This window comes from Halichoerus grypus, chromosome 11 (genome assembly GCF_964656455.1).
Source record: "Halichoerus grypus chromosome 11, mHalGry1.hap1.1, whole genome shotgun sequence".
NCBI lineage: Eukaryota > Metazoa > Chordata > Mammalia > Carnivora > Phocidae > Halichoerus > Halichoerus grypus.
Window position 1 is genome coordinate 25,200,436 of NC_135722.1, and position 18,425 is coordinate 25,218,860.

The 18,425-nt window shown below is 45.0% G+C and overlaps 1 protein-coding gene across 2 annotated transcripts in view; it reads left to right on the forward strand.

Moving 5' to 3' along the window:
- Positions 1-12,606: 12,606 nt before the first annotated feature.
- ABTB2 (ankyrin repeat and BTB domain containing 2) overlaps positions 12,607-18,425 on the forward strand; it is a 171,485-nt gene continuing 165,666 nt past the window's right edge. The window contains exon 1 of one of the 2 annotated variants that reach the window (XM_078058224.1): positions 12,607-14,286. In XM_078058224.1, coding sequence (XP_077914350.1) covers positions 13,404-14,286 — 883 coding nt within the window. In that variant the 5' untranslated portion in view covers positions 12,607-13,403. The remainder of the gene's footprint in view (positions 14,287-18,425) is intronic. The other variant, XM_036107023.2, reaches the window with a different exon arrangement.

An 18,425-nucleotide genomic window follows, 5' to 3' on the forward strand; every position in this document is an offset into this window, starting at 1 on the left:
TCTTTGGCTTGAGGAGTAATTTCTAGAAGGCCTCTATTTATATGTATATGTGGACTGGAAGTGTGACATACCACCAACACACTTGTACCCTTTACCATGTTAGCATTGATTCATTTCTGAAGATTGGCTAGCAGTTGCTGAGTATAAAGCCACCCGTTAAACTAATAAGATAACTAGGCTTTAACATGGTAGAAATCTATCAGGAAATCTCCAGACATTTAGAGTAGACCTTTAGTATCAATAATCAGGTGAAGGCACTAAATTTAGCAAGCGGGGCAGGTAGGGCAGAAGGCGCTGAGAGGTCAGTTTCACCCACGGAGCTTAGCCCAGGATAACTCTCAAAGCCTACTCCTGCAGGGCAAGGCAGATTCTCTCCAGTATGTGCTGCCCTACCACCTGCCTCAAATCAACGAGACGTGATAAATGGACGTCATGGAGATGTGATGACAGGGAGACACAGACCAAGATTTGTCCCCTCATAGTAGGGTGCTCGCCAGGAGTACAGACTCTAGGGCTAGACTCCCAGGGTCCAAATCCGAGCTCCACTCACTCTGTGGCTTATTCACAGGGTTGTAATGAGGATTAATCAGTTAATGAATATAAGTAACTTGATGGCATACACAGTATATAGTAAGTGTGATATAAGAGCCGGCTTCCAAAATTAAAACCTTTCTCCTCTGAACTTATTGATTTTAGGCTTTAATACGTGTATGTTTTTGTTAAAGTCTTAGTTTTCTTTTTTTTATTATAAAAGCAATAGAGGTTTACTACAAAAAACTCAGAAAAGACAAAGAAACAAAAGAAACTTCTAACAATCTACAATCTCCCTCCTCCAGATGCAACCACTCATCTATATATTTTTGTTTGCAAAAATTAGGTCTGGGGTTGGGCATTGATATTGTTTGTTTTGGTTTAGTTATTTTGTTCTGTTAACCTTAGAAATAGACACTGACAGTTCTTTTACCAGCAAAAGATGGGCTTATTTGGGAATAAAAGAGAATTGCAATCTGGGACAAATATGCAGCAGTAAAACCATAGGCAAGTTGGGGGGACAAAGGAGAGGCCCCCCCTTTTTTTAAGGAGAAAGGGATAATTTGGAAAAGCTGTTATGAACTAAAAGTCCACTGGAGTGGGGAACCTGGGTGGCTCAGTCATTTAAGCCCCCAACTCTTGATTTCCACTGAGGTCATGAACTCAGGGTCCTGTGATCCAGCCCCATGTCAAGCTCCGCACTCAGCGTGGAGTCTGAGGATTCTCTCTCTCCCTCTCCCTCTCCCTCTGCCCCTCCTCTCTCTCTTTCATCCTCTCTCAAATAAATAATCTTTATCAAACAAAACAAAAGAAGTTCACTGGAGTAAACTGGCAGTTCAAAAGTGTGGCGGCTTCTCGTTGGCTGAACTGGGGAGATAAGAAAAGCATGTCCTCCTTCAGCTGCAGCAGTAGAGTAGTTTCCAAATGCTTTAACCACAAGGTTAAATCTGAGGAAGGTCAAGTCTATCTCTTCTTGTTGGATCTGCAATTGACTACTGAGTGGTAGGGCATGAGAGCTCCCCCTGCCGAAACCTCCCGACTCCATTTTTAGAGAGATTTCCCATTACTAATTTTCAGTTCTTTTATTTGTTTTTGGTATTATACGTGGAAATGTGATCAAGAGCCTGAGAGTGACTTTCTTAGGCACATCCACGATAATTTCCTTAGGATAAAGTCTCAGAAGTGAAATTACTAGGTCAAAAGTTATGCATATTTTTAAAGCTTTTGATGAATATGCTTCACCCGATCTCCAGAAAATATGCATTAAAGTATGCGCTTATTTCTTTATCCTTCTTAAAAGCACTAAGTATTACCATTTGCTTTGTTTGCAGTTTTCCTGAATACTTTCTGAGATCCTAAACTTGATGGTGTCTTTGAGGTAGAACCCACAACACAAACATGTGATTTCTATAACTTATTTGTCTTCAGCCCTTGGCCCCTGACCTTTTTTCTTAACACTGCCTGGAGGACCGCCTGTGGTGGATTGGCTTTTTGCCATATTTACAGCTGGAGATTCTTTATGTCAGATTCTGATTCGGTTGTTTGAGAGTAGAGTTTCCAGATATTTCTGATCATCATCTAGGTTTGAAAACCACTGCTTTTTTCAAATCAAAGTTTGTTTTATCATAAATACATCAACTACATTCTTAGGTTAGAGCAAGACAGATGGTGTGATTGTGAATATCATGCTTCGAAACTAAAGTTGAAATCTTTCAACATTCTTTGGTGTGCCAAATACTCAATTATTCAACATTTACTCATCACCCTCTACATTCTAGACCTATGTACTAGGGATATAAAGATGAATAATAATAACCCTAGCCCTGGAGAAGCTTGGGCTGAAGGGGAGGCAGATATGTAAATAGATATATCACAATGCAATGTGAAATATGCTTTAATTAAAACATTTTTCTCACATGTCATGACAGCACAAATTGCTCTGTGGGGACAATTGTACATTAAGTAACCTTCGGTTCATTCATTTATTTTCATAACACTTAATAGGACCAGGCCTTACACTTTTATTTTCAAAATGTATTGTTTTGCTATAACAAAGCAATATACACTCACTTCAGAAAGACTGGGAAATGCAGGCAAGCAAAAAACAAAACCAAAAAACTCCAACTTGAAAACTATAACCCCATCTACTTTATCTACCTTGAGCCACTATTAGCACTTCAAGATTTTAAGCTGTTTTCTATTTTTTTTTAAACAAAAGTAGGATCAAAACACACATGTTTTATAATCTGCTTTTTTCTTTTAATATATCATGAACATATTTCAAGATAAAAGATATTTCTACAACATCATTTTATATGGTTACATATTATTCTACTATGTGGATATTCTATTATTTATTTTAGCAATCTCCTACTGTTAGATATTTACTTTGTTTCTGTCTTTTTAGAATCACTGACAATACTGCAATGGATTTTGTTGTTCCTAAATATCTGAGCTCATTCTGATTTCCTTACCACAAATTCCAAGAAGTGGAACCCTGTAAGGTTTAAAATACTTCACCTGTAGTCAGATTTAGAGACAATGGCCACAACATAAGACTCCCAGCTCAGTTGTTTATTGTGGTCTTGGGTTTTAGTACTAGCTGCTGTCGATTAAACTTGATCAGAGGTGCATGAACTATGGGCCAAAGTTCAATGACTTTTACCGGTGTGGCTGGCTGGAAGATATCACTGTGCTATAAAACACAAGATTATGATTAGTTCTGAAATGTAATGTCTTCTTGAAGCCCGAATGGCAGGCTGCCTGGGATAATTTGTAGACTACCTCCCCACTTTTTTTTTTTTTCCAGATATTTTTCCTAATGTCAATATTTGTAACTCAGCCTATCTAAGTGCACCCTTGGCAAGATCCTGCTTGGGCCACATTTAGCTGTGGCTTGCCAAAACCATGGGTATATTTCCTGCTTTGCAAACTTGTATGTGACCTTGCTCCACTCCAACCTGACTGTCAGCATGTTAATTTTGCTCAAATAAAGAGCAGTTTGCTCTCTGGGGGTTATAGTCTTATTCAAAAAAATGAAAAGCAGGACAAGGAGGTGGGAGATTCCTTCAATGATAATGAACCAGGGCCTCCAAGGCAGGTCCAATGACTCCAACACAGTTTGCCTAGTTCTTCGGACTTCACGGTGCCCCAGTTTATCAAATATTAGAAACAACCCAGGAATCACATTAGAGAGCATGAAAAGACATAGTCCCCAAGAATATACCCTGAGTTCCACTCGCCCCTCTTAGGTCACCGGTTTCCAGACTAAGTCTGGCAAAGTCTTATTCCATTCTTTTACACTTTGAAAAGTGAATTCCAGCTATATGACAGATGAATTCCAACTATATGACATTCTGGAAAAGACAAAACTATGAAGAGAGTAGAAAGATCAGTGGTTGCAGTGGGGGAGGGGAGATGAATACGTGGAACACAGAACTTTTAGGGCAGTGAAGCTATTCTGTAGGATCCTATAGTGGTGGCCACATGTCATTATACATTTGTCCAAACCCATAGAATGTATAACACCAAGAGTGAACCCCAACAAGAACTATGGTGATGATACTGTGTCAGTGTAAGTTCATGAGTTGTAACAAATGTACCCCTGCAGTGAGGGATGCTGATAATGGGGAGACCATGTATATTTGGGGGCAGGGAGTATATGGGAAACCTCTGTACCTCTTACTTTTGGTATGAGTCGAAAACTGCTCTAAAAAAATAAAGTCAAAAAGAAGAAGACGAAGAAGCAGATGTCAGCAAAGCAGAGTTGCCCCATCAGCATTATTACATCAATTACTCCTGAAGAATTTCAGAAGGCAGGTTGTAATTTCAGACTCATGGGTGAGTGGGTGAGGCAAATGGCATTTATTCTTGTCATTAAGATGCCAGAATGGACGTGAAGATGGCCACAGTCTGAGTCATCACTTTATATAATTGTCATATTAACAATAAGCAAGAATAAAGAACGTTGGCTCTATTGCTTCTGCTCCCTGCAAATAGAATGTTTGTAGTGAGGTGGTTAGGTAATTGGGAGACCTACTTCATTAAGTAGTTTTTAACTGTGGAATGAGTGTTTGGGGTGACTTTTCCTGTTTGCTGTCATAAATGATGTATCTTGTTACAATACTGGTTTCTTTCTAGCTGATCTACCTGACCTTGAATCGTCTTCATTTTGAAGAGAGAAAGAGTGCTCTAAATTGTAGTTGCTCAGTGAATATTTATAAATCCTTTGCTGTACAAGCTTCACAAGCAAACTGTATATAGCCCTACAAGGAGATAGAGCTCTCAGTTTCTGCGCAATGAGTGTTGCATTATTCAGTGTAAGTTCACTGAGTTTGAGGCAACACATATTTATTGAGTGCCTCTTCTGGGTTTAAACAGTGCTAGGCTCTGGAAGGAAAAGGGTATAGAACAAGAGACATAAAACAGCTTTCTTCCAAAAAGAGGTAATGTTGTTGGAAAGAAGAGACACATACCCAAGAAACAATTTAATCATGTTTTGGGCATACATGATAAATATCATTCATTCATCTATTCAACAAAAATACTGAATGCTTTCCCTGGGCCTGCGCTAGGTAGGAATCAGGGATACACAGTTAAATGAAATAAAATCTCTGCCTTCAGGTGCTTACAGTAAAATGGAAAAAATCAGACAAGTAAATAGGAGTCTCATCACACTATGATGAGGCATGATTACAGTAGAAGTGGGATTGAGGGGTGGGGTAGGGGTATGGGAAGGTTATAGAAAGCTTCACAGGGAAGATAACTCTGAGAGGCCTGACTAAAAAGAACCGGGGCTTTCTGGAGAAATAACAGAGCCAGGTCTGAAGCAGGGAAAGGTAAGCCTTGTTAGATATTTACATTGTTTCTATCTTTTTCAGAATCACTGACAATACTGCAATGGATTTTGTTGTTGTTGTTGCTAAATATCTGAGCTCATTCTAATTTCCTTACCACAAATTCTAAGAACTGAAACCCTGTAACATTTGAAATGGGGTGAGGGCATAACATTTGCTCATTAAATCTCTCCAACAAAGTACATTGTTTTCAGAACAGTCAGGTATGAAACAGACAAGGGCACTGACTGATAAGTAAGTTACAAATGCATACAGGCTAGACCACTAGGCAAAATTTCACCTGGAAGCTAGGAGTAGGAACTCTGCTGAAAGGAAGATATGTAGGATTTGAGAAGGCCGCATATAAACTGGTATAACATTTGGGGGGGGATTTGTTGATACATATTTTTTAAAAAATGAAGAGTATACCCAGTGACCCATAATCCCACCTCTAGGAATCTATCATATAGAAATAATTGAAAGGGGAGAAAGATTCATGTACAAGAAAGTTTATCACAGCATTGTTTGTACAGCAGAGAAGGAAAGACAGAAATGGAAGGAAGGAAGGAAAGAAGGAAGGAAGGAAGGAGAGAGAGAGGGGACGGAGGGAGGCAAGGAGTAAGAAAGAAAAGGGAAGAAAGAAGAAGAGAAGCCCCTCAATAAAGGACTAGCTGAAGAAATTTGGTATAGCATGCAATGGAATACTATTCTGTCTTTGAAAAGACTGCAATAAAATACATTACTAACTAATTTGGAAAAATGTCCACATTATCTTTTCACATGATGTCTTGCAGAACATGTGCATACCATAAACTCATCCCTGTGAAAAGAAAATAAGTGTGTGTGTGTTTATGTGTGTAGAAAAAGATGTATCTGTCAAGGTCAAGGGAAAATTCTGGAAGGCCCAATTGTTAAGGGGCATGAGCCTGAAGGAATAAACAAAGAACTTCTACTTCCTACTTTGTATAGTTTGTTAATTGGTGGGTTTATGGTTGGTACTTACCTTCATTTTATTTTTCATTTATATTTATATTTTAAATATAGAAAGACATGTAAATGTTAGAAATAAAGTTGCTATCCTAGACTCCTAACATAAACTTTAAAAGGATTTCTTTTCTAACTTAGGGGAGGGTGACGATTTAAAAACCAAAACCATACACAGGAAAAATAATTATTAGAGAATTACTCCCTTCAACATCCTATCGACAGCCCCTTGGTTAAAGTGGGAGGTGTATTGGCTTCAATTCAGAAATTAAGAAAACAGATTAATAGTGGTCGTTCATACTGGTAACAACAATTATTTTCACATAGGAGGGGAAAACCTCATCAAGTGTACCCTAAGCCCCATAATCTAAAGCAGCACCCACATTTGCAAGTGTCTTCTTGGCATCAGGGGCGGTATTTTGCAAACCTGGCACATGTTCTTTTAATGTGACCCTAGCAGGACTCAAATTAAGAATGGTCCTATTATGGGGCGCCTGGGTGGCTCAGTTGGTTGAACAGCCCACTCTTGATTTCGGCTCAGATCATGACCTCGCAGTCGTGGGATTGAGCCTGGCGTCAGACTCCATACTCAGCATGGAGTCTGCTTGAGATTCTCTCTCCCTCTGCCCCTCCCGTTCATGCTCTCTCTCTAAAATAAATAAATAAAATCTTAAAAAAAAAAAAAAGAATGGTCCTATTAGGCCTGCTTCAAACCACTGAGTCAGCCTAGCAGACAGATTTAACATGGACATTACCCAATGTTATGACCTTTGAGATTTGCTTTAAAAAATACTGGGAGATGGGGAAGTAGGTGACAGTGTAAACAAGGCTGGCCACAAACTGATAATCATGAAAGCTGGGTTATATGTACATGAGGGTTCATTATCAAATTCTGTCTCTCTATGTTTGGAATTCTCAGTAATAAAAAGTTTTAACTAAGATCATTCAAGTAGAAATAAAAAAATCTTGGTTATTAATCATGTGTCTGATTCTGGTTTGCTGACCAAATTGAGTCAAGAAAAGTTTCCGTGTTCCCATGTTCATCTGTAATATAGGGATCATCCCTAATGTCCACTAACCTCTTCAATTCCAAGTTGATTATTTTGGACTGCTTTTTAAAAAGACTAAAATAGGGTTCAATTTTAAAGCTTTGGTGCTAGGGCGCCTGGGGGGCTCAGTGGGTTAAGCGTCTGCCTTCGGCTCAGGTCATGATCCCAGGGTCCTGGAGTTGAGTCCTGAATGGGGCTCCCTGCTCAGTGGGGAGCCTGCTTATCCCTCTCCCTCTGCCTGCCGCTCTGCCTACTTGTGTTCTATCTCTCTGTCAAATAAATAAATAAATAAATAATCTTTAAAAAAATAAAACTTTGGTGCTAATTAAGAGATATTCCCACCATAGTCTTGTCTTTAACCTTGAAATGGCTGAAGAGACCACTGCCTGAACTCTGAAGGTTATTCCCTCCAGTTCCATCCCTGTGGTGGGAGCTGTCTACAGTCACTCCTGTAATATTGAGCATCCTTGCTTCGGAGAAGACAGAGACATCTTCAGATTATGCAGTGAATTCATAAATAGGAATAGCTATTTGGTCCCAGAGCTATCCACTTGGGAAATGTAAACTTTTTTAAAGATCCAGCTCGTAAGTCAAGAATTTAATTTCTTTAACGAGCAAATTTTTAGCAAAACGAACAAGAGCGCCACCTGCTGGAGACCTCTGAACTCCCTGCCCTGCAACTTGAAGAGCAAGTTTTCTGGACTCCCTGCATTCCAATCACCTGAGACCCATAGGTTAAAAATGAAGTTTCATAGGCTCCAGACCTACTGAATTAGAAACTCTGCAGGTATGGCTCAAGAATAAGCATTTTTATACCAGTCCTCAGGCACTTTGAGGTTTAAGAGACAAATGCCTTAGCATTCTGGGAATGCTTGTTGAAAATACTTTCACCTGGATCACACTCCAGGCTTCCTGAATCAGGATCTTCAAGAAAGGGGGCTGGGACTTCAGATTTGCAATAAGAATGCCAGATGCATCTTACAAGATGACTGTTTAGTAAATATTGCAGAGTTGAATATCATATTTCACCCTAGATATCCTCTTTACCAGGGCAGAAGAACACAACTGCAGTGCATTCTGACTGGCACATAGAACATCCTGATGTGGGGATTTGGCACTATTACCTCCGTGAGGTTGTTCCTTGGTTTTCTGTCCTCTTGTTTGAATTCAGCTCTGTAGTTTTGAGTTCCAGACCATCCCCTAAAATTCTTGCCCTTAATCGCCAGGTGTTGATGGTTTCGTCCCTAATAGCAGCTAACAAATCTGTAATACCAGCTGCCTAATAAGCAGAATTTCCCCCTTGGAGAGACATCCCCCGCCCCCCATCTTGTTTACTCTGTAAACCTTTTGACTTGTGCCCAAACCCACATGACCTCCTTTTCCCCCGGGGACCAATGCTCTAGGTTTACATCTACCTTTGGAGTCACATTTGTGCCTAACAGATCACCAAACTCTATGCAGGGGTTAGATGGGGAACCTTGCTCCGTTCAGGGGTTTATCTGGATTTTTTCCAAGGGTCCTGCCTTACCACCACTGCCTGAGCAGACTCATAAAGCATGGTAATTGTCCTTTCTGCTTCGAGCTAAATAAAAAGTCCCAGTTCCTTTGCAGCAGCCCCGGGGCAGGAAGAGTTCTCTGCCCAGTTAAGCCTGCTATATGCTGGGTTCAAGGAAATATGAAAGAGCCCGAAATAAAATACTGTCCATCATGAATATACTAGAGGGAAAAACACAATGCAGAAATTCCCAAAGGTAACTACTGATCCTTGTTTCACAAACCAACCCCTGACACCATTCTGCAGAACGTGCTTGGGAGAAGCGCATTTCTTTTTCCCTGGGTCATCTTGGGGGCTCTTTGTTCCAAATGATCTGTAGATCTCTTTAGTCATGAGGTCCAGAAAAAAAGAGAGAGAGAGAGAGAAACAACAACAACAACCCTGTGTCAGGATTGGGCTAACATGGGCTGCATGGAATGGAAGGATTATCTCACAGTTTCCACACCATTGGTTCCCTTTTCAACAACTGAGGGTTCTGCTTGATTTTCCGCCACAAAACTTCTCCGCTAAACATCACGTGCTTGTACAACTATGGCACCTTTTCCAACCCTTCTTGCATTCCAGAGTATTTTCTCCCTCGTGTTTGTGCCATGTCTCCTCTAGGTGCAGCCTGTGTGGTGAGTCAAGGAACTGGCAGTGGCCCTTAGTCAGTGGTTTCTGAGCAGTTCTGCAAAGCATATTTTGCAGAATAGTTAGTCTCATATGCTTGTCTGTCTGCATATTGGGCATGTGTGTGTGTGTGTGTTGGTTTTTTTTAATGGCAGGAACATTGTCTAACGCACCTCCATAGTGCTAGTACAGTCCAGACCCAGTAGGTATTCAATAAATATTACTGAGAGAATTTACCAAAAATGATCCACAAACTAAATAGAAACTTGGCCACTCTCTAAAGCCAAGGACATAAGCTACCTTTCTCATATGAGAGTCCTCTCTGTACTTAGTTTTAACCTCTTCGCTTTCAAGATAAATTCCAGGGTATTTTGTCCCCTAATCTCCAGATTGATTTTGATTTTGTAAGAAACTGTATAACAAAATATGAGACATCAGCCAAGGTAAAGTTTCTAAACTGTATTTCAAGCTTCCTCCCTTATATAATTTTTGCATAGGCAATCCCAGATTTTTAATTACTCATTCCCCTGGGAATTCTCCCAATGTTTGCTGTGGTTTCATCATGTTCTTTTTAACGTGTCCAGATACATGACAATTATTTTTCTCCAAAAATGATGTTTGGGCCAGGCCTGGTTTGGGATGATACTTCCTCTTCTTCTAATATAATTTGCATTCCTAACATTAAGCACATTACCACCAGATTGCCTTAATTAAGCACACACACGTATGTATAAGAAGCCATGTCTTTTCTTTCTTGATCCAAAGTTTTTCACCCTGCTTGCCAACTTCCCAAATGACTAACTGAAATCAATCAGTTGGTTAATTTCTAACATGGCTCAATGTATCTTGTCCTCTATCTTCCTCCGTTTCTTTCTCCCCCCATCACACAAAACACAAAGAGACACACTCGGGTTTACTCTGTATGTCCAGTTCTCTAGTTGGCAATAGAAGACTTTGGTGAACATATGAAAGACAAGAGATCTACAATCTTAACCATCTTTCATAACTTTCTAGTCCCTTTACCAGATTTTCCCATAAGAATTTTCTTCCTTTTTTTAATGAAAAAATTACAACACACATTTCTCTATGTATCTCTAAAAGATAGGAATATTTAATAAATATACCACACTACCATTACCACATCAAAAAAGTAACAGTGATTTCATAATAGCAAAGATCTGGGTGATGCTCCTGATTTCCAGTTGTTTCATAATGTCAAATGTTTATTGATTCTAAAAAAATCAAATTCCAAATAAATTCCACACATTATGACTAACTAGTTGATATGTCTTAAGTCTTTTTTAGTATATAAGGTTCTTAACCATCTCTTTCTCTCCTTGTAATTTATTTATTAATGAAACTCAATTGTTTTTCCAGTAGGCTAAATTTTGCGGAACAAATCTTTGCGGAGTAGTTTAACATCCACAAGATTCTGAAATTTGGCTGTAGGCATGTTTGATTGTCTTTACACTTTTATGTCATCAAGTCATTTAAATATAAGATAAACGGCATCCGCTCTTTCCCAGATAACTTTTCCATTCAGTAAGTTCCCTGTTTTAAGCTTCCAGTTAAGAAATTTTCTCTGCTTCTTAAGGGTGTGCACAACAAGAAAGAATGAATGAAAGAAAGAAAGACAAGAAAGAAAGAAAGACAAGAAAAACAAGAAAGAAAGACGGAAGGAAGGAAGGAAGGAGGGAGGGAAGGAAAGAAAGAAAAAGAATGAGAGAGAGAAAGAAAGAAAGAAAAAGAGAAAGAACCGACGGGCCTGTGAGCAATTTCTTTCCTCTAAATGTCCATTAGAGGGCGACATTTGCTTTAAAATTATATTTCCCCTAATAAGTTTTAAATTGCATCCAATTTGTTTTCGAATTTTTGACATGTTGAACCTCAATACCCACTTTTGACTTCTTATCTCAGTTCTACCAGATGTAGTCCCATCTTGTGTCCTCTTAACTTGAGCGCTGCGGACTTGTGTCTTTCGTATTACTTCCACCCTTGACTCTGTTCCCACTTCTGACCACGAGGCGGCAATATTGCATCAATAAAGATCCGCAGAAAGGAAAATTTAAGCCAAACTTCTACAGAAAAAGGAGTTTCACAGGGAAAGGGCCATTAACTTCAGAAGGAAAGAAGCAAACCAGACATTTCCAGCTCGTATCCAACTCACGGCCCGAGGTTGGAACTGTGTAAAATACAGCACAAAGGAACCATTCAGGAGCGCGGGAGGCCAACTTGGGGGCAACGCGTGCACAATCTCCTCCTTGACTTTGCGGTCAAGGGGGGTATATGCACGTTCGAGCACGTGTGTGTGCATAGTTGCAGGACCGCAGCCGGACGGAGAGGACTGGGCGTGGATCTGCTGGAACCAATAGCGCTCTGACTGACCGCTTCTGGACACAGGCCCTGAGACGTGTTTACCCCGGCGCTGCTTGGAGGTCAGCACTCATTTCACCCTGGAGGAAACCGAGTCCCAAGGGGGCGCAGGGCTCGCCCATGGGCACACCGTCAGGGGGTGGTGCATGCAGCCACGTGTTCGGAGCGCAGGCCAGTGCTGGGTACATTTCTCACCTTCACACACACACTCGGACATGCGCACCTCGGACAGAGAGGATGCACCTGACAGCCAGCAGGACTGTACAGATGTAACAGGGAAGCCCCGGGCCCTTTTGAGAATCTGATAAAAGTTAGGACCCTCTCCCCAGAGTTAATACTCAGAAAACTTCGTAATTTCCCGTGGTGGGGAGGGAGGGGGACCACAGACCTCCTGGAGCCCGTCTATTCATCAGATCTGCTTCGACTGGAACCTAGGAGAGCAACGTAAAACCAGACGTATTCGGGAGAAGCAAGAAGGGACGTCCCTCCTCCCTCTAAACACAAGTGGAGTTTCATCTCAGGAAACGGGAAGGGCCTGCCAGAAAGTCCGGGAGAGAGGTGCGGTGCCTGGCTTGTGCCCCCCTCCCCCAGTCGCCTGTTGCCCCCCGCCCCCCGGACCCACACTCGACAAGTCAGCCTCGGTGCTTGGCTGCAGAGGGCTTGAAAAGGGGCTGCGAACGCCCAAAGCCTGGACGGCGGGCAGGGGGTTAGGGCACAGTGGCTTTTTCCTTTAAATTTTTCTTTAAATCGTCAGCTCCCGAGCCTAAAGCTTCGACCCCTCCTTTCCCGATGTCGGCTCGCACTTCCCGGCGCGCCCGGTGGCTCGCGGGCTCTCCTCCCCCCTCCTCCACCTTCATCCCAGCCGCTTCACCCGACCCTCGGCCTCCAGCCCCGCCCCCGTCGCCGCGGGGTTTCACCCGCAGCCCCGTGAAATCTGCATAGTGACCGCCCCTCGAGGAGATCATTGGTGCAGCCCCTGCCCGTCGCGGCCGATGATTGGTGAGCCGCCTCGGGTTATTTGCATGCCGGCGGCGGCGGCGGGGTACCCAGCTGTGCGGGCCGCCGGCGCCGCGCAGAAGTTTGCCGAGCGCTTTCTCGCCGGCTGGTCCCGGACTCGCGCGGCGCCGCGAGCCGCCTCCTCCTTCTGCCGCCGCCCTGTTCTCCCGGGATTCCTTCTCTGCGGACAGACGCTCTGCTGGCGGGAGGCTGAGGTGGGCCAAGGGGGAGCGCCGAGGAGGAGCGGCGGGGGCCGTTCCAGTGACAGCTTCGCGTCGGACGCGGGGCGCGTGGAGCCCCGGCCGCCGAGAATCTCGCCCACCTTCCCGCGGCCTCCGGGCGGGCGATGTGGCCGCCGAGAGGAAGGAGGGCGCCCCGGAGAGCCTAGAGCCTGTTCCTGCCCGCTTGGGGAAGGGAGCATGGAGTTGTGAGCGCCCCTCGCTCGGCGAGGCCGCCGCCGGCAGGCTCCCCATGGCCGGGACCTACAGCTCCACTCTGAAGACGCTGGAGGACTTGACCTTGGACTCCGGGTATGGGGCCGGGGACTCGTGCCGCTCCCTCAGCCTCTCGTCCTCCAAGTCCAACTCGCAGGCGCTCAACTCCTCGGCGCAGCAGCACCGCGGGGCGGCCTGGTGGTGCTACTCCGGCTCCATGAACAGCCGCCACAACAGCTGGGACACGGTGAACACGGTGCTGCCCGAGGACCCCGAAGTGGCCGACCTCTTCTCGCGCTGCCCGCGCCTCCCGGAGCTGGAGGAGTTCCCCTGGACGGAGGGAGACGTGGCCCGGGTGCTTCGCAAAGGCGCCGGCGGCCGGCGGCTGCCCCTGTTCTCCGCCGAGGCGGTGCGGCGCCTGGCCGGGCTGCTCCGCAGGGCGCTCATCCGCGTGGCCCGCGAGGCGCAGCGCCTGAGCGTGCTGCACGCCAAGTGCACCCGCTTCGAGGTGCAGAGCGCCGTGCGCCTGGTGCACAGCTGGGCGCTGGCCGAGAGCTGCGCGCTGGCCGCGGTCAAGGCGCTGTCCCTGTACAGCATGAGCGCCGGCGATGGGCTGCGCCGCGGCAAGTCGGCGCGCTGTGGCCTCACCTTCTCGGTGGGCCGCTTCTTCCGTTGGATGGTGGACACCCGCATCTCCGTGCGCATCCACGAGTACGCGGCCATCTCGCTCACGGCCTGCATGGAGAACCTGGTGGAGGAGATCCGGGCCAGGGTGCTGGCCAGCCAGAGCCCCGATGGTGGAGGGGCCGGGGGCGGGGAGGTGTCCGCCGAGGCCCTGGAGATGGTCATCAACAACGACGCCGAGCTCTGGGGCGTCCTGCAGCCCTATGAACATCTCATCTGCGGCAAGAACGCCAATGGTAAGTGTGCGGGCCTCGGCCGTGGACGGATGGCAGAGAATTCCCGCCCTGGGCTACCCACGGGGTGAATTTCCTAGGTTGAAGCTGGTGGGTGTGCCAGGACCTGGGAGAAAACGTTTGTTCTGTGGTTGGAGTCCATCGAATGGCTCTTCGCAAAGATAGTTCTTGGGGTGACTGGCTTTCGGAGGATAAAGCTGAGGTTGATGTACTACATACTGTTCCTCGCGCTGTTGTCACTGTCTGGGTGCTGTTCACTGATTGAGGCTCTTGACCAAGCCATTCCTGAACCTTCCTTGCCGCAAAGCTGCCTGCCCTGCCGCTCTTTGCCTTGCTTGACTGGATCTCTAGGGGTCTTTCCCCAGCAGCAGAGCAGGTGGACTGTAGCTCTGACCCTGGATCTCTTCAGCCCAATAGCAGCAGCCAGAGGGTCCAAACTCTAAGACCTGAGCCTTGGATAAGTGGGACGGGAGGAAGGGAGCGGGAAGCCCAGGATCAGGAGCAGCTGCCTTGGGCTTTGCAGGCCTGAAGGATGCACTTCAGGCCTCCTCCTGGAAGGCGGAGAAGTAGTGGTGGCTTCTTAACGTCTGTGCTTAGTGTTGTATTAAATGCACAACCTTATGGGCTTTCCTAAAAGAAATGATGACCCAGTAAACTTGGTTATGGGGAAGAGGTGTGGGGGATGGGCAGCTGCATGATGTGGAGTCTGAGAAAGGAACCACACTGGGTAGTTGCATTTCTCTGAGGGATGACAAGGCTTCAGTGCAAAGGGTGGAGGGAAGCACTTGACCTTCTCCCTGGTAAGGTTAGGGTGTGACATACATTTAACAGCAAACTGCCTACCAGACTCCAATTTCAGAAGTCAGCAAACCATAAATTATTTAGAATGGTACTATGGCTAGACATCCTTGCAATCTGATTGGAAGGCCATTTTGGGGACAGCCCTTGGTGGTAAACAAGTAGTCCATGGAAGAGGCCGGGTGGGTGCTGAAAGGGGATAAAGGGAGTCAAATTTAAACGTGGTTTAACATCAAAATAGCTAAAATGTAAAGTGAGCACTTAACATGATGGCAGTCACTATTCTTAGCACTTTATACGTTAACTCAAGAAATCCTAGCAACTCTATTAGGTAGGTACTCTCTAGTATGATCCTCATTATACTGATGGGGAAACCAAGGTACACAGCAGTTAAGGAATTTACCCAAGATTACACAGATATTAAGTGACAAACCTGAACTTTGAGCCTGGGCAGGCTGCAGAGTTCAAGCTTTTAGCCATCAGAGGAGAGGACACAGCTTCATTCTTAGGAGTCCAGTTTCCAAGGAGGGCATCTGACACCTAAGGCCTCATTTTGGAGATAGTTTGTATGTAGCAGCATGGCTTTGCTTAGCCCTTCCTTGGTTTGAGTTTTAATTCTGGCACCACCAAAGGAGATGCCTGGAATGGAAGAGCATTTGCCTTTTAATTTTCCTCCTCTTAGGTCAGAGTTGAGGTCAGCCCAGAATCTGTGTTGATGATGTCACAGCTGATAATTGTGCTTTGCCTTCTGAGTTTGTGGTATCAACACCGGGAACATGAGCTCCAGGAGAGGAAGTGGAGGGCAGGGGGATTTCCACCCACCATCATAGCCCAGGGGAGAGTCCTGTACTTTGGGCTGAGGGGGAGGCCCAGACTGAGCTCAAAGAAGGAAAGCTCCTTAGCAGAAAAGACGGAGGCCCCGAGCCTATAAACCAGACTAGAACAAAAATGGAACAAGGGGTGCCAAACAGAACCAAAAATGCCCTTCATGCACAGCTGGCGCCCAGCAGGTAGAAGAACTTCTCAGTTTTTCCAACTGCAAATTGAAGCTAGAAAGAACAGCTGCTTCTCCAGGGTCCCATGAAAATGCAAAGTAGCCAGAAATTGCTAGAACACGGGTGTCCTCCACTAAAGGGCTTATCCCAAAGCGCCGTTTCTTATCTAGGGCCATCACTCCTTGGGATTTTCTTTACAGGATGAGTTTTTGACCCCATCACTGACCCTCCTCCCCTACTCCAAACAATCCTTCTCAAGCCATGGTAGTCAAGACAGCAGGACTCCACGTGACAGACAGCAAAGTTCCCTGGATGTCCAGAGCAAGCGTCTCCCTCTGTGCCTTCCCTGGTCTCCTGGGAAGTCTTTTGCAGGCAAGGTGACCATTCGCTTCCACTTAGGATCATGGATGCTCATTTTTTATACATGAGATCCTGCTGGTGGCCTCCGTAAACAATAACTAGGCTGATTTAAGAAGTCTGTTTAGACAAAGTGAAATGAATGTTTAGTAGAGGAGCAGTGAATTACTTATGCCTGAAAGCTGACTTCAGAGGGAAACAGAAATTGCTCAGGGAAGGAATGGAGATCCAAACCTTTGCCACACTGAAGCCCAGCGCCGGCAAGGTTACCGTTTACGCAGCTGAAGACCAAGGGAGAAGGGGCTACACCCGGGAGGAGGGTGCCGGTTCGCATTCTTGCCCTGCTGGTCTTCCCTTTCAATTATATCTTTATTGTTGTTGTGCCTGCTAATTATACAGCATGGGCACATGCATTTGACTCAGCTATATAGGGCTCTTAAACTTTTAATGTCTTCCAACCAGGAATTTAAGAGCCCTAATCCATCTACTCCTGGCCATTACTCAGAGTGCTGGGCAAATGTGGTTTTGCTCAGCCCAAGATGGATGACAAAAGTTCTGTAGTGTTTATACAACATGATCTCAGCTTCATAGAGCGGCAGGAGTTCTCTGTCACTTGCTCATTTGGTATTGAGGTCCGTGTTCCCAGGGCAGTGTCATTAAGGGATGATATCTCCGTGGCTTCCTTATGGGAGGTAGAGAAACCACTCTAATAGGGTGCTATTTATAAGCACGGAGCTGGCAGAAAATAGAAACTTCTCTGGTTCACTGCCCCCCTCCTCTCTGCCCGCTCTTTCTTATCCCTGTGTGTGAGTTTGATACCGAGACTCACTCCTGGGTTTCTTCTTGGCTGTTTGTCTTACGAAGCTTTCACGAGTGTTCAAAGCATTTGAGAAATCCTCTTCAGTTCCAAGACTGCATGTGAAATGAGAGGATTTTGCTGAGAATATTCTTACTCCAAATCAGTCACCAGGAAGTGCACAAGAGTAGCCCCATCAGAGGTAAGGAGTGCAAACTCTGGAGTCACAGGGTTTGGAGCTCACCTCTGCTGTTTATAAGAGTGACCCGGGGCATATTTCTTAACCATTGTCATCTGTAAAATGGGGGGTAATAACAGCACCTAACTCATGAGGTTGGTATGAGATCATAAGGATTGGGTGAGATTGTAGGTCTAAAGATCTTAGCACATAGTAAATGCTCAGTAAATGGTAGTTCATTCAACAAATATTTACTGAACACTGACCCTGTGCCCATCGCTGTTAAAGGGGCTATAGATTAAGTGGAGAGGGGGAGGGGAGGGTCTGCCTCTCATGAAGCTTATAAACCAGTGACAAATAGGGATTTACCCTTAGTAGTAAATGTTATTAAAAAAAAAGACATGGTAATGGGATAGTGTGACTAGAGCTAATCTAAATGACAGCCAAGGAGGGCCTCTCAGGCATGTCACTAGTAATAGTATCTATCAATACCACTGCTATCGAAGAATCTCTAGGCAAAATATAGTGACTGGGGACTTTTCTGAATTATTCAGTTATTTATCATCTGAGGCAAGACCCAACAATCTCATTTATGGCCAAGAAATACAAGGGCTGCATCTTCAGCGGGGAATGTGCTGTTCTGTAGGACACAGCAAGGAGGTTATAAGGAGATTTCCCTGAGATCATCAACGAAGGGGGCAAGGGTTAATTGAGCCGCTAGTTGCTATTTAATCAGTTTCCACACCTGGGTAGTCTGAGGGAGGAGGGCAGCTTCTCTTGGACTATTTTATTGAAGTCAAGGGAGCTGGTAAAACTGAAAGCAAGCTTTGGAAATGAAAACTTATTTTTTTTTCCCCTGAATGCCTGAGAAATGCAACCCAGCCTCAAGTAGTTGGAGGAACAAGGTGGAGTTGTTCTGCTTTTTCCAGAAGGCTTTACCTGACTCCTCCACACACACCCCCACCCCCGCCCCGACTGGAAAAGCCGCCCCTCCTCCACGTTTCCGCAGCACCCGGAG